General features: G+C 36.3%; 1 protein-coding gene across 3 annotated transcripts in view; it reads right to left on the minus strand.

Annotated features, from left to right (window-relative positions):
• Window positions 1-1,836: 1,836 nt before the first annotated feature.
• The window catches only part of LOC106883776 (dynein regulatory complex subunit 4), a 28,546-nt gene continuing 15,292 nt past the window's right edge, over window positions 1,837-15,090 (minus strand). For all 3 annotated transcript variants that reach the window (XM_014934907.2, XM_014934906.2, XM_014934908.2), the window contains exons 5-10: window positions 14,697-14,957; window positions 13,069-13,236; window positions 11,558-11,644; window positions 9,486-9,695; window positions 7,982-8,047; window positions 1,837-7,328 (exon numbers count right to left, since the gene is read on the minus strand). In XM_014934907.2, the coding sequence (XP_014790393.1) occupies window positions 7,179-7,328; window positions 7,982-8,047; window positions 9,486-9,695; window positions 11,558-11,644; window positions 13,069-13,236; window positions 14,697-14,957 (942 nt within the window). In that variant the 3' untranslated portion in view covers window positions 1,837-7,178. The remainder of the gene's footprint in view (window positions 7,329-7,981; window positions 8,048-9,485; window positions 9,696-11,557; window positions 11,645-13,068; window positions 13,237-14,696; window positions 14,958-15,090) is intronic.

Here is a 15,090-nt window from a genome sequence, read left to right on the forward strand (position 1 = left end):
TATATATATATATATATATATATATATATATGATAGGCTTCTTTCAGTTTCTGTCTGCAAAATCCACTCACAAGGCTTTGGTCAGCCCAAGGCTGTAATAGAAGACATTTGCCCAAGGTGCCATGCAGTGGGACTGAACCCAGAACCATGTGGCTGGTAACAAAGCTTCATACCACACAGCCACAAAACCTCGAGAAAACATGAAATGATTCATTTTTAACAGTAGAACTTGTATATAAAGCTAAAAATAACAATTTGTAAATATTGGATTAAAATCCCTTTGAGATAGGAAAAGTTGAAGGCTACCAAAAGGACTTAAAGCCCACATCTTCTCTAGTGAAAGCTTCTCTCTCCCTCTGTTATATATACCTAAATGCAGACGTAGCAGATAACAGCTAGCCTTCTCTCTCCCTCTGTTATATATACCTAAATGTGGATGTAGCAGATAACAGCTAGCCATCGGCCGCACCTTGGACCCTGTTGTGTCCATCACTCTGATTGCGTCCAGAGTCACTAGTTCTATTTCGCTCCAGAGTGCAAACCAACCAATCATAGCCTTCTGATGAGGTCACGTGAGACAGTGTTTTTGATCCTCTGGTAAGCCGATTTCTATTCTTAAAATAGTCAGCTTCATCTGCGCTAAGTTTGTCGCGACTCTAGACCTTCTCAGGTCTAGTCGCTGACCACAGAGCACCAGCTCATTCCAGCGACGACATTACTCCACTCCATTGGAGAACCAACACCAGTCTTCTGCGTTGCCACTTCCAGCTTCTTTGCGTCTACCCCGACATCTCTATGTACACAGCGCCCGCACAGTTTCTTTCAACACTGTTTGTGTGAATTGCTCACACACAGAAATAACAGTCCGAACTCAACCTGCGAGAACTCCTGTATCAAGTAACCAGCTCGGCATGGAAGCCTCAACTTCTACACGACATGTGTCTTATTTTAGCTCTGCCTCGATGCCACAACTTCTTGCTACAGCAACTCAACCACTGTGTTAGTACGAACTGGTATTTCACATTTCATTGTGTCTGGACTTTTAACGTCCCTATTTATAGACTGTTTTCTATGCTCTGTACCTTAGTTACAAACTGACGTTTCACGACGTCCTTACTTATTTATAGACAGTTTACTATGCTCTGTATCACTTGCATTCACATACATATTTGTATTTGCACACACTCTTTGTTTACATGACAGCCTGTCTTATATTGTGTTTTATTATGTCGCATACACACACTTACACAGACATTTTAGTTTATACCAATAAACCTTATTTTTATACATCTTTACTAGTCGAGTCTCTCTCTTTTCCTTGTTGGCACTTAACTTATTCCATCTATTTGTTTTTCTCTTATATTTGTGTCGACCGTGTGACACGCTAAAAGGAGACGGTCCTTCGTCACCATCTCCTTGGTCGCACGGTTGTTTCTACATATATAAAGCTAAAAATAACAACTTGTAAATATTGGATTAAAATCCCTTTGGGATAGGAAAAGATGAAGGCTGCCAAAGGGACTTTAAACCCACATCTCTAAACCTAACAAATGTTCTATATTTGCTTATGAAGTAGGAACTTGATTCCTATCATTAATATATGTTACCTCATTTCAAATTTCCTTGCATTTCAAAATTTGATCTTTTACCAGGTGAGAGAATGCCTTTGTTAAACATGCGTATTGTTTTTTAATCATTGTACCCAAAACACATTTTGATAATAGATAGCCTTATTTCAACTGAAAAACTGAGGTTTTCAAAAATACAGATGCAGTATTTGACCAGATGTTCAATGTGTGAAGTCAAATGACCCAACTTTAACATTGGATAAAACACTTTATAAGAAAATAAAGGAAAATTTATTCAATTAATGTGTAAATGATACAAAACTGTGTACATAAACCAGTATTGATGATCTTTTCTCAATGACCAAGCAGCCATCTCGGGTACAAAAAGAAATTCTCATGGCATTCCCTAACTTCATGATGATGTCAGTCATTGGACTGTGGCCATGCTGGGGTATTTATTGCCTACAAAGGTTTTAGCTGTGACTATGTCTACCAACTCCAGTATTTATGTTTATTTGCCAGACAACTAAGGGACAGGATATAAAAAGGCACAATCAGATCACACTTTAAATTGGTATAAACATAAAACACATTTTGGAAATGCACTGCCTATTGTCATTTTGTTGCAGTAATGTCAGGTTTATTGTGATATCCAGTGGTCTATCATCATTTAATGTCCGTCTTCTGTGGGGTAGACAGTTTCACAAGATCTAACAAATTAGAGTACTGCATCATGCTCCAATGTGATATCTGATGGCCTGTTGTTGTTGTCGTCATCAACATCACCAACATCATCATCATCACTACCTCAATCAACATAATCATCATCATCATCATTTAATGTCTGTCTTCCATGCTGACAATGGATTAGATGGCTTGAATGCATCCATGAGTTGGAGGACTGCATTGGGTTCCAGTGTAATGTCAGGTGGTTTATCACTTGTCAATATCATCTTCGTAATCATTTAATATCTGTCTTCTGTGTCATCATGCGTTAGACGACTCAGTAGGAATTCAATAAATCAGAGGGTTGATATATGGTAAGCTGGTTGTCATTACCATCATCATCATCATTGTAATCATTTAATGTCTGTCTTCCCTACTGGTATGGGTTGGACAGTTTGACAGTCAATGAGTCAAAAAGCTAAGTCAATTTCAAATGTGATATCTGATGGGCTTTTAGTCTAAAGTTCCACACTGTGTCTACATCGTCATTTTCTAAAACAGGAGGTTCATATAAGTACTAGAGAACATTTCTTCTAAGGAGGTGAAACTGAGTAGCCAAGCATATGTAAAGTAACATTATCATGATTAAGGTGGTGAGTGATAAAACCGGTAGAGCGAGGATAATTTCTTTGTTATTTATTTACCTTTGTTTGTGAATAGAGTTCAAATCTTGCTAATGGCCAACTTTGCCTTTTATCATTCTGGGGTCAATATAATAAAGTACCTAAATTCCGCCGGGGTCAACTTTGCCTTTCATCCTTTCAGGGTTGAAGTACCAGTTGCATATTGAGGTCGATCTAAGTGACTGGCCCCCTCCCCCAAAATTCCAGGCCTTGTGCCTAGAGTAGTAAAGAATATAATAAAGTACCAGTGAAACACTGGGCTCAATGGTATCAACTAAATGTCTTTCCTCAAAATTGTTGGTCTTATGCCTAAACCAAAGGTGGCAAACTGGCAGAATTGTTAGCATGCCAGACAAAATGTTGCTAAGCATTTTGCTTGCCTTTACATTCTGAGTTCAAATTCCATGAAGGTTGATTTTGCCTTTCATCCTTTCTGGGCCAATAAAATAAGTATCAGTTGAACACTGGGGTTGATGTAATTGACTTCCTCCTTCCCCAAAATTGCTAGCCTTGTACCAAAATTTGAAATCATTGTCATCAACAACAACAACAAAGTGGTGAGCTGGCAGAATTGTTAGCATGCTGGACAAAAGGCTTAGCAGAACTTCTTGTTTTACTCTGATGTCAAATTTTACCAAGGTCAACTTCGCCTTTCATCCTTTCAGGGTCAATAAATTCAGTACCAGTGAAATACAGGGATTGATATATTCAACTGACCCTTCCTTACTCTCTCCCAACTTTTCAGGCCTTGTGCCTATAGTAGGAAGGGTTGTTATTATTTGTTTGTAAAGATAGCTATGTAAGTAAAAAGTTCATTTCCCATACATGTGACTCCAGTTCAATCTTACTGCATGCTACTTTGGATAAGAGTCTTCTACCATACACTCCCTTTAGTGAAACTGAGTTGATGGAAACTATGCAGAAGCCTGTTGGGGATAGACTGCATCTTTTTGGGGGGTGAGCAAGGAGAGCAGACTTAACCTATTGCTGAGTTTAGTACCCCCAACTGGTTGTTATTGTATGCATTTATTAACTTCTTTGTTTCCATTTCTTTTTTCATATTTCTTTTTTTCATACATGGAACTTACTTTATTGATCCTCAATGAAAGAAATGCAAAGTGGACTTTTCCCTGCAGGATTTGATTTCACAATGAAGTGGGACAATATTGTATACACTGCCTATGTAACCATACCTATTTCTCAGACTCCAGTACTATATGTAAACCTAAAATATTTGAGATAATTCTACTGTAGTCTACACATAGATGATAAGATGCAGTCATATATTTCTCTGTTATCCATTTATTTGGGACTTATATGTCAATCTCTCTATTTTTCTACTATTATCATATGTAGTCTGCAGAGAATTCTGATCTAAACAATTTTAAGACAATAAGTTTTTAAGTACAAGAAAATTAAATTACCTTGACAAGTATCAACTATCTCATTATCATACCTGGTCACTTTTAAAGGACATCTATGACAACACAATGAAAGCTGTAAAAGCTTTAACTGCCTACCCTTCAGCATACAGGAATCAAGGTTCCTTTTGTTCTGCAATGCAAAGGACCTAATTGCAGCACTTCAGGTAACTAGTCATCCACCTGAAGAAGAAGATAAAAAAGCAAACTACTTGTATAGAAAGCAGGATAGCTATTGATTGTGAAGACAAAGCCTTTAATTAGTGAAGAATTTTCTACTTAATATAGCCTGGTGATCAACAACCTTAAAGCTAAACAGTTTCAGAGGCATAAATTTTGTCAAATGAGCATAATATTAGAAATATAAATGGAGGATTAATTTCATCTTTACAAACATAACATGCAACAAACATTGGATGTGGAACATTTAGATAAAAGAAAGACTGCAGAATAAGAATGTGTAACAAAAATAAATACAGTTTCAAGCCAAACTGTCACACATGTATGAAAGGGGAAGAAAGAAATTAACCTGAGCATTGCCAAAGTCACAAAGAATTTGACTGTGCCATCCACAATTTTGAGACAGTCATCACTGGTCCATAAAGTAGATCTCTCCAGTCAGGTCAAGTTTGGCATCAAGCAAAATATGTGTTGCTTTTAAAACAAAGAACAGAATGAAGAGGCAAGGTCTGTTATTGTATCATATAGCAACCTTACACTAACTCCATTATGTTTGAGATTTGGGGACAAGGGTGAACCTGACAGCATTGTCTCTTGGTTCAGTAACACCTACACCACAACCTCTAGCACAATCTTGTCACCTTACAACAATGAAAAGACAGTAAGTGATATAGTGGGACAGAAGTTAAGGTAGGAAATAAATAGATCACAAAATAAAGATTATACCTACAAGACCAGACAGAGACTTATATCATAGAAGACAACTGAGTTTTTCTATGAGGACAACCTACATTGAGTAGCAGATCAGGGTTGTAGTTGGTAAAAGATTCCTGGCAGATGGAAAGTGACTTAATGGGAAGATTACTTGATAGAGTCATAAAAGCTACAAATGAAGCTTAGAAAGAAAAGGAGTAATGAACTATATCTGGTAGCTAGAAGAAATGCTAAATGCCAGGAATACTTAGATAAAGGAGAAGGAGAAATTAAGAAGATTACACATATTCTGTGACATGAAGATTAAAGATATTGGGGTGGTGTTCTAAATTACAAAGTATTGTTTCAGTGTAAGTGAAAACGTTGATAAAGAGTGGAATGATTGTGGTGCATTTGCTGTCATTGGTGGAAATAAATAATAGATTAAAATAAAATATAAAAGAGGTTTGAAAATGTTACTACAAGAGTTTGCTGAATGAGGAGAATGTATGAGAGGAAGAGGAACTACTCTGAGCTGATCCAACAGAAGGACCAGCTATTGACATTGATAGTTGCATGGTTCAAAGTATGATTAAGGATATGAAAAGGAGGTTAGGCTGTTAGTGTGTCAAGAAGAGACACTATGATTCTAAGAATATCCAGCAAAGTAGATCACTCTGCTAATCACTCAGGAATATGTTTTTCCCCCTTCTAATCAAATTATCAAACTATGAACATTTGTAAGAATGGAAGTTGTTCTAACCAGGATTTTATCATTTTGTATGAAATCAGGTCTTTTTGTACTATCCTTCTCTACTGTTTGAACATCGGAGACCTAAAACTCTGGGTAACAGCTGGTAAAGTTTTCAGTTTTCAGCATGGTCTACAATGTTAGAGTCCATCAACAACAAGGAACAGATGAGTTGAGAGAAAAGCTGGGCATAAGAGTAATCAGATAAAGCATACAGGGGAGACTGATGACAGCATTGGTAATATATAAGGATGATGACAGGTGAGTAAAGAAGTACCAGGGGATCTATGTGCAAGGAACCAGTGGAACAGGTAAAGAGGAAAACAAAGGTAGACATTGGCAGAAGGAGTGAAGCTGATCTCAGGAGGTTGACCTTCAGAAAGGATATAACAAAGGAACACATGTGGCAGAATGCTGTACTGGGGAAGATCTGCTTAACTGATGCAAGCACAGAATAAAACAGGCATAAAATTATAAGAATGTGTGTGTGTGTGTGTGTGTGCACACGCACGTGTGTGGCTGGGATTCAAAGGATTCTCAGTTATGGCTAGATGTTTCCATCTAACCATTCAATTACTATGCAAAAACTAACATGGTAAATGTTACTCCTATATGCACAATTAAAGTGTTTCATTGTATTTGTAACTGACATGATTTAGTGACGATTTTATTGACTAGATGTCCACCTTATCACTAACCACTTTACAGTTTGAACTGGATGTATCGTATTGTGCAACCAGCGCCACAGAGGTTGACCATCAAAACTGAGATGTCTCTTCTACACTGCTTTTGTTAATGATTAGTTTTTGAAGAGTTCTTAGAGTAAAACATTTCATATATTGCTGTTTACATTAAAGTTTGATCAATATATTGATTTCAAATTTTGGCATAAGGTCAGTAATTCTGGACATAAGTTGATTATACCAACCCCAGTGCTCAACTGGTACATTTTATCAACCCCAAAAGGATAAGTTGACCTCATCAGAATTTGAACTCAGAACATAAGGATGAACAAAACACTACTAAGCATTTTGCCCAGTGTGCTAATGGTTCTGCCAGTTCACCACCTTAATATATTACAAATATATTATATATAAATAATTTCCAGTATTTCATACAATAAAAAGTAATATTTTATTTTATACATATCATTCCTGTTTTCAGAATTTCAGATGTCATTCCGTTTTAAAGCAATGAAGGGAAGTTGTAAAAGATGTTATACTTTTGCTGAGACCAGACCAGCTGGTCCATTACCAAGGACTTGCTCTGGCACTGACGATTCGAGTGGCTTAAAACCAAGTTCTTCTTTAGGGATTCCAAAAGTTTGAAGTTTAGCTTCATATGTATGCAGAAGATCATTGTGCGCCTGGAAAGATAGTATCAAGAATTTTATTAAAATTAATATTGATGATAAGGATTGATTTCACACACACACACACATGTATGCATGCATGCATGCAAACAATCAGATAGATATACACATATATGTAAATTCTGGATTGGTGTCTGATGTGTTGGAAGACCACTGGGAGTGAGCCCCCCCCCCCAGCTTTTGTTAAAGCTAATATAAAACCAGATGTAGGGAAAGGCATTGAACATTTTTGGGATCTTTTTCTTGCACTTAAGAACATGGTAGCCAAACATAAGAAATTTACAGGCACATTACAACCCCACCACCACTGCTACCATCACTGTCACAACCACTACCACCATCCACCACTGATAGTTGCAGAGGAACAGCAACTTCTGTGCTCTGATTAGCTCACTTCACCCACCTCTGCTGTGGTAGAAATTACAGCGGACAGAAATAGATTTTATGATAGAAGGAATGTCACATTGCACAATTAACTATTGAAGTATGCAATATGTCTCTCAGATAAGTGAATAATTTGCAAGAATAGATCAGTGCCTAACACCTAATCATTTGGTCATAGACCTACTTGATCCAGAGGGCTGTACAACAACAAAAACAACAACAATGCAAATGTACCAATAAAATAAGAGAAGGCTAAACCTTACCTTACAAACTCGTGCCAATTCAAACTGAAGATCTTTAATTGCAGTATTTTTGGACACCAAAACTTCCTGCAAAGAAAAATACAAACTCTGTAACAATTCTTGACTTTATTTCATAACACTGTGTAACATGATTTTTGTCCCTGGGTAGCCACTGTTATTTCCTATTTGCTTACCCCTAGAAAGTATGAAAAATAGCTATTTCCTTCAAACTTTGTTTTTATTACATTTATTCAAACCCCAAAAGAATCCCTCTCAACACATAGCTATGATGCTCCCACATTACTCCTGCTCATGATCAGAGATGCACATATTGTCAGCTACTAAGGGACATGCTCAAGTGGTTAAGGTCAAGCTATTGACGAGCAGATCTGTGGTATTGAGCAAAACGTTTGCTATAATGAAATTTCTGTTTCAACAAGTCAGTGCTGAATCTGTCTGAAATGTAATGGAATATAGGTCAGTTTCAAAACATTGGTGTTCAGGTCATAACAGCAAAGCTTGAAGGGAATAATAGTCATTTCCTTTGATTTCTAGATAGGAGCAAATAGGAAATAACTCTTACTGACCAAAGACGAAAAAAAAATTAAAATTTTGTTACACTGTGTAATAAGTGTAGCAACTTTTACAAACAGTTTCTTATTTTTCAGGGTTTTTTTTTAACAAGCAAACAGAAGGTTAGGTGAAATTTCTTGTTTGTACGTAACAGCAGTAGATCATCATCATTTACTGTTCATGTTTCATGCTGGTATAGGTTGGACAGCTTGGAGGATCTGATGGGTCCAAGGACTGCATAGTGTTCCAGTGTCTGCTTTAGCATGGTTTCTATTACTGGATGCCCTTCCTAACATCAACTTTCAGAATGATATAACACAAACCATGTTTGCACCTGTATAAAAGGGTAAAAACCCCCTTTGGTCATGAATGACTATGGAATTGCACCTAGAAAGTTGCCCTCCAAGGCACAAGTCTGGACAAGTTTGTTTACAGAAGACTAGAGTCACCTATGCATACCATCCTCCCCTCTCCAAGCTCCTGATGTTATCCAAGGGAATGGCATAGGCACCAGTTTGATACCAGTGATGTCACAACTCATTTCTTCAGCTGAGTGGACTGGGGCAACATGAAATAAAGTGTCTTGCTCAAGAACACAACACACAGCCCAGCCCAGGAATCAAACTCACTACCTCATGATTGTGAGCCTAACACTCTAACCACTGAGCCATGCACCTTCACACACTTGTATAACACTCCAAACTATTAACAGTAAAAACCAATTTCAGTAATTTTGTTGTGTCTAGGGAGAGTCATTATGCCAATATTTGTTTCAACACATGAATTCACATAAAGAATCTTGCAAACGAGACATGAAAACAATTTCAGTAAATAGCATCAAATTCTATTAACTCACAGTGACAAAAACAGTTGCAAACATTTACTCTTGGAAAGTTTACAGCCAGTGAAGAATCACTGCAATATTACTGCTAGGCAGAAATGTTGTAATTACCTCAAGTTTATGTGTGATCATGTTGAGGGCTGAGGGATCGAGGTTAGAACAAGAGAGAACTTCGTTGAGTTGGCCTTCTTTTTGTTCAAGCAATTCCCCAAGAGTAGCCATCTTTTTCTCTAAGAGAAGATTCTTAAAGCTACTCTTCTGTTGCACCTCATGAATTGATTTGACAAACTGGTTGTATAATTCGTCTCTCTCCTCCTGGATCTACAGAACAAAGAATAGAATAAAGCAATATTAAAGACATCTGAAACTATCAGTTTTTACTTGATAATTAATTCATCCCCCTCTCTCACTCCCTCTCCCTTTAGATGGAGAAGCCATCATGTACTCACCTCTTCAGTAAGACACTTGTTCTTGTCCCTCTATCAATAAGTTCAACATGACAACTTTGGAGGACCCAAAATTCCATGTGAAATGCAGCAGAATTTGGATGTTTGAATGTTTACCTCACATCTTTTATCTTTTAATTGTTTCACTCATTAGACGGCAGCTGTACTGGGGCACGTTGAATGAATCAACACCAGTACTTACTCCTTACTATTTTTACTCTTTTACTTGTTTCAGTCATTTGACTGCGGCCATGCTGGAGCACCACCTTTAGTCAAGCAAATCAAATCCGGGACTTATTTTTTGTAAGCCTAGTACTTATTCTATTGGTCTCTTTTGCCGAACCGCTAAGTGACGGGGACATAAACACACCAGCATCGGTTATCAAGCAATGCTAGGGGGACAAACACAGACACACAAACACACGCACATATATATATATATATATATATACGATGGGCTTCTTTCAGTTTCCGTCTACCAAATCCACTCACAAGGCTTTGGTTGGACCGAGGCTATAGTAGAAGACACTTGCCTAAGGTGCCATGCAGTGGGACTGAACCCGGAACCATGTGGTTGGTAAGCAAGCTACTTATGACACAGCCAATATTTATTTATTTATTTATTTTGTTAAGCCTGGTACTTATTCTATCAGTTTCCTTTGCCAAACCGCTAAGTTATGGAGACATAAACCCACCAACACCAGTTGTCAAGTAGTGTTGGGGGACAAACACTGACACAAAGACACACACACACACGTACACACACACACACACGCACACACCACACATACATATATACAACAAGCTAGCTGCTTTCAGTTTCCATCTACCAAATTTACTCACAAGGCTTTGGTTGGACCAAGGCTATAGTAGAATTCACTTGCCCAAGGTGCCCTGCAGTAGGACTGAACCTGTAAACATGTTGTTGGGAAGCAAGCTTCTTACCACACTGGAAAATACAGTATTACTAATAGAACACACACACACTATTTAAAAACTGATAACAAGCATCTCAGATATCAATATTAGAGAATAAGGGTCAATTGTAATCTTTAGCAGAAAATTATATCTAAAAAAAAAATTGAAACTAAGAAAGTGCATACAATTATAAAGATTTTAAGTTATTCAAATTAAATATCTTTTGTTCCACTAATGTTTTCATACTAGCCTTTTCTGTACCAAATTTCTGTTGAAATACACTGCATTTGTTTAAATTGATTTTGAAAATTATGAAGAACTTAGTAAAGTAAGAGAGTATTGTGTATTGTTTGTAAAGAATAAAAAGTTTTGAATGGTACAACAATGCACTATAATACAAAAAATGGACTATATACTTGTTGTAATTTAGTTATCTATAGTCCGATGATACTTCGAAATACAATTCCTTCTTCAGATCTTCTTAGATGGAGTCTCTGGAATATCATCGGACTATAGATAACTAAATTACAACAGGTATATAGTCCATTTTTTGTATTAGAGTGCATTGTTGTACCATTCAAAACTTCTTATTTTTAGTAAAGTAACTTTTTCGCAGTTAAGCCGGTGAGTGAAATCTAAATTAACTTGAATTTTTTTATGGAAGGATTTAATTTAGATCACTTTAAAACAAAGTTTGTGTCACTGAAGCAGAGGTGGTCTGGGACAGGTTCATATCAAAAGGGTCAGTGATTTGTATATTCGTGTTATGAAAGTAAGCAAGTAATAATAAATACAAAAGAATGGACATAAAGCTCTAACTTTTTCAAATCGCTGCTCAAGGACCTCATGTTCCCACTGTAATCCTTTTAATTCTTCCAAGGTCATTTTTAATCTAGCTTTGGTCATCTGAAAGAAAGGAAAAGGTAACAATATATTAGCATCTGCCTACATTCCTATATGAATGTGTGTATTAGTATACACATCTGTGTGTACTAATACAGAAATGACAAAGGACCAAGATACCTGGTGCCTTGCTGTACTCAAGAAGACCCATCCTTCATAGCGGAAGTGTTAAAGCCACTCCCCTTGGGGAAGAGGATTGGCCTGCAAGACTCCTGTGCTGATGCCATGCTAAAAGCACTCATGCTGGTGCCACATAATCGCACTCCTGCCAGTACCACATTAAAAGCACCCAGCACACACTGTAAAGTGATTGGCATTAGGAAGGGCATCCAGCTGTAGAAACCAAACCAAATCAGACTGGAAGCTGGTGTAGCTTCATAGCTTGCCAGCTCTGATCAAACTATCTAACCCATGCCAGCATGGAAAACGGATGTTAAAGGATGATGATAATGATGATGAGATGGAGGATCTGTGTGTATGTGTGTGCGTATGTACACATCATAAACATGTTTGCTTGTAAATTTAGACACTTACTTGATTAGACAACACAATTATTTCTTATTATGAGAAACCTTTCTTAATAGCAAGTTCTCAGTAAAGAAACAGTACTAGGACCTACATTTTAAGTATACTACAGGAGGCAAAATAAGGTGCCTTGCTCAATGATAGAATACAATATCTGTGATATACTTGAAATTTGTAACTTAAATAGTGTAACAATATAACAGTTACATACCATACATTACAAAGGACCAAAATACCTGGCGCCTTGCTGTACTAAAGAAGACCATTCCTCCACAGCAGAAGTGTTAAGGTCACTCCCCTTGGGGAAGAAGAGTCCTATGCTGATGCCATACAAAAAGCACTTGGGCCAACGCCATGTAATTGCGCTTCTGCCGGTACCACATTAAAAGCACCCAGCACACACTGTAAAGTGGTTGGCATTAGGAAGGGCATCCATCTGTAGAAATCAAGCCAAATTGAACTGGAACCTGGTGTAGCTTTGCAGCTTGCCAGCTCTGGTCAAACCATCCAACCCATGCCAGCATGAAAAATGGATGTTAAAGTATGATGATGATGATGATGATCTATGAGGATGTGTGTGTGTGTATGAACATATTGTAAATATATTTGTTTGTAAATTTAGATACTTGCTTGATAAGGAAAAACAATTACTTCTTATTATATGAATCCTTTCTTAATAGCAAGTTCTCAGAAAAAGATACAATACTAGGACCGACATTTTAAGTATACTACAGGAGGTAAGATAAGGTGCTTTGCTTAATGATAGAATACAATATCTGTGATATACTTGAAATTTGTAACTTAAATAGTGTAACAATATAACTGTTACATACCATGCATTACAAATACTATAACCTTGTGATTACCTTTTTACTTTAAGAATGAAAAATAAGATTTGTTACCTTGAGGCATTGTTTGTCTTTCTCATAGTTAGCAAGAGCTTTCCGCAGCTCCTCAACTTCTTCTCGAGCACGCTGTAAAGGCTCAGTTAACCGTTTGTTTTCTGTAATTAAATCAGCCATCTGCTTTTCAAGGCGTTCTTCTTTCTTTTTCATTTCTTCTACTTGTTCCTGAAACATAAGTAGTGTTAATTTGTTGGCACACTTAGAGAATTTATTTCTATTCAATTTGTAAATGTTGGTCCTTTATTTAACCTCGTCTCTTTACAGGGTCTATATGAGCAGCTCTAATTGGAGCTACTTAGCATCAATATGCAATACTTCATGAGGTTTTATATAAAAAACATGGTAAAAACTAAGGAAAAAAAGGGGGAAAAGTAACAATCTTGTAGATTTTGAGAGGATAAAAGACAAATGTTTTCCAAAGCTTCTGAGAGTCAGTGTTTAGAGCTAGTTTCATGATATAAAGCATATCACAGATAAATTTCCTCCCAGCTTAAGTCCTAGTCAATCACCATAACAGATCAGTTATCTATTCCTGGTAAGTTGTACTGAGGTACATAGAATAAAGTAGATAGCTGTATAGAATGAGGTACAAAGAATAAGGTATATAGGCATATAGAATTAGATACATTAGAATAAAGTATCTAGAATGAGATGCATAGAATAATGTATACAGGTATGTAGAGGAACAAAGAATAATGTATACAGTTATATAGAATGAGGTACATTAGAATAATGTATATAGTTATACAGAATGAGGTACATTAGAATAATGTATATAGAATGAGGTACATAGAATAAAGTATAACAGTGTATAGAAAGAGATACATTGAATAATGTATACTACAGATATGTAGAGATACAAAGAATAATGCACATAGTTATATAGAATGAGGTACATAAAAATAAGGTATATCCCTTTAGCATATAAACCAGCTATATCCAACCCAAATATTCCACTTGTTTTATGTTGAAACCAACCAGATCTGGCCTCTCAAACCTATCTTTAGAATGTCATACTAAAAATATACAATGATATCATTGAAATCTCAAAACAACAAGATAATACATGATTAATTCAAAACAATATGAATAAATAAGTACTACATTTGTGAGAGTAATCTGAGTGTTAAAGGGATATAGGTACATAGAATAAGGTGCATTAGAATAAGTGTCTCACCGAGAATTACAAGGGATATAGGTACATAGAATAAGGTGCATTGGAATAAGTGTCTCACTGAGAATTACAAGGGATATAGGTACATAGAATAAGGTACATTGGAATAAGTGTCTCACCCAGAATTACAAGGGATATAGGTACTTAGAATAAGGTACATTAGAATAAGTGTCTCACCCAGAATTACAAGGGATATAGGTACTTAGAATAAGGTGCATTAGAATAAGTGTCACACCCAGAATTACAAGGGATATAGGTACATAGAATAAGGTACATTAGAGTAAGTGTCTCACCCAGACTTACAGAGATACAGATGAAGATTTCAACTCACAAACTAATAGTAATACAACCCCCTACTCACTCAGCCATACTGATCAGGAAAATTAATTAGGGTTATATAGGATGTTTTGAGAGTATAAATTAGGGCCAGAATAATTAATTAAATTGTTACCTTGAGTGTATTAATCAAGGCAAGGTTATTTAATGTAATATCATTGTAGTAGTTCTTAATGTCACTAAATGCTTTTTCATGGTTCTTCATTAGAGTAATAATTTGACTGTTTTTACGTTCTTCAATTTCATGAATCTCAACTTTGCGTTTCAATTCCAATTCATCACGAAGAGCTTGCATTTTTCTATCATATTTTTTTTCAATTTCTTTTGCTCGTCGCTCAAATTCTGCCTGTAAGTTTGTGATTTCTTCACTATTTTTCTAAAAGGAAAAAAAAAAAAAAAAAATCAGAATGAAATATTTCTATAAAACTGTTGCTGTTTCATATAATTTTCTTTTATTCAAATAACAGTTTACTACTACTACTACTACTACTACTACTACTACTACTACT

This window comes from Octopus bimaculoides, chromosome 4, assembly GCF_001194135.2.
Source record: "Octopus bimaculoides isolate UCB-OBI-ISO-001 chromosome 4, ASM119413v2, whole genome shotgun sequence".
In the NCBI taxonomy this organism is placed as follows: domain Eukaryota; kingdom Metazoa; phylum Mollusca; class Cephalopoda; order Octopoda; family Octopodidae; genus Octopus; species Octopus bimaculoides.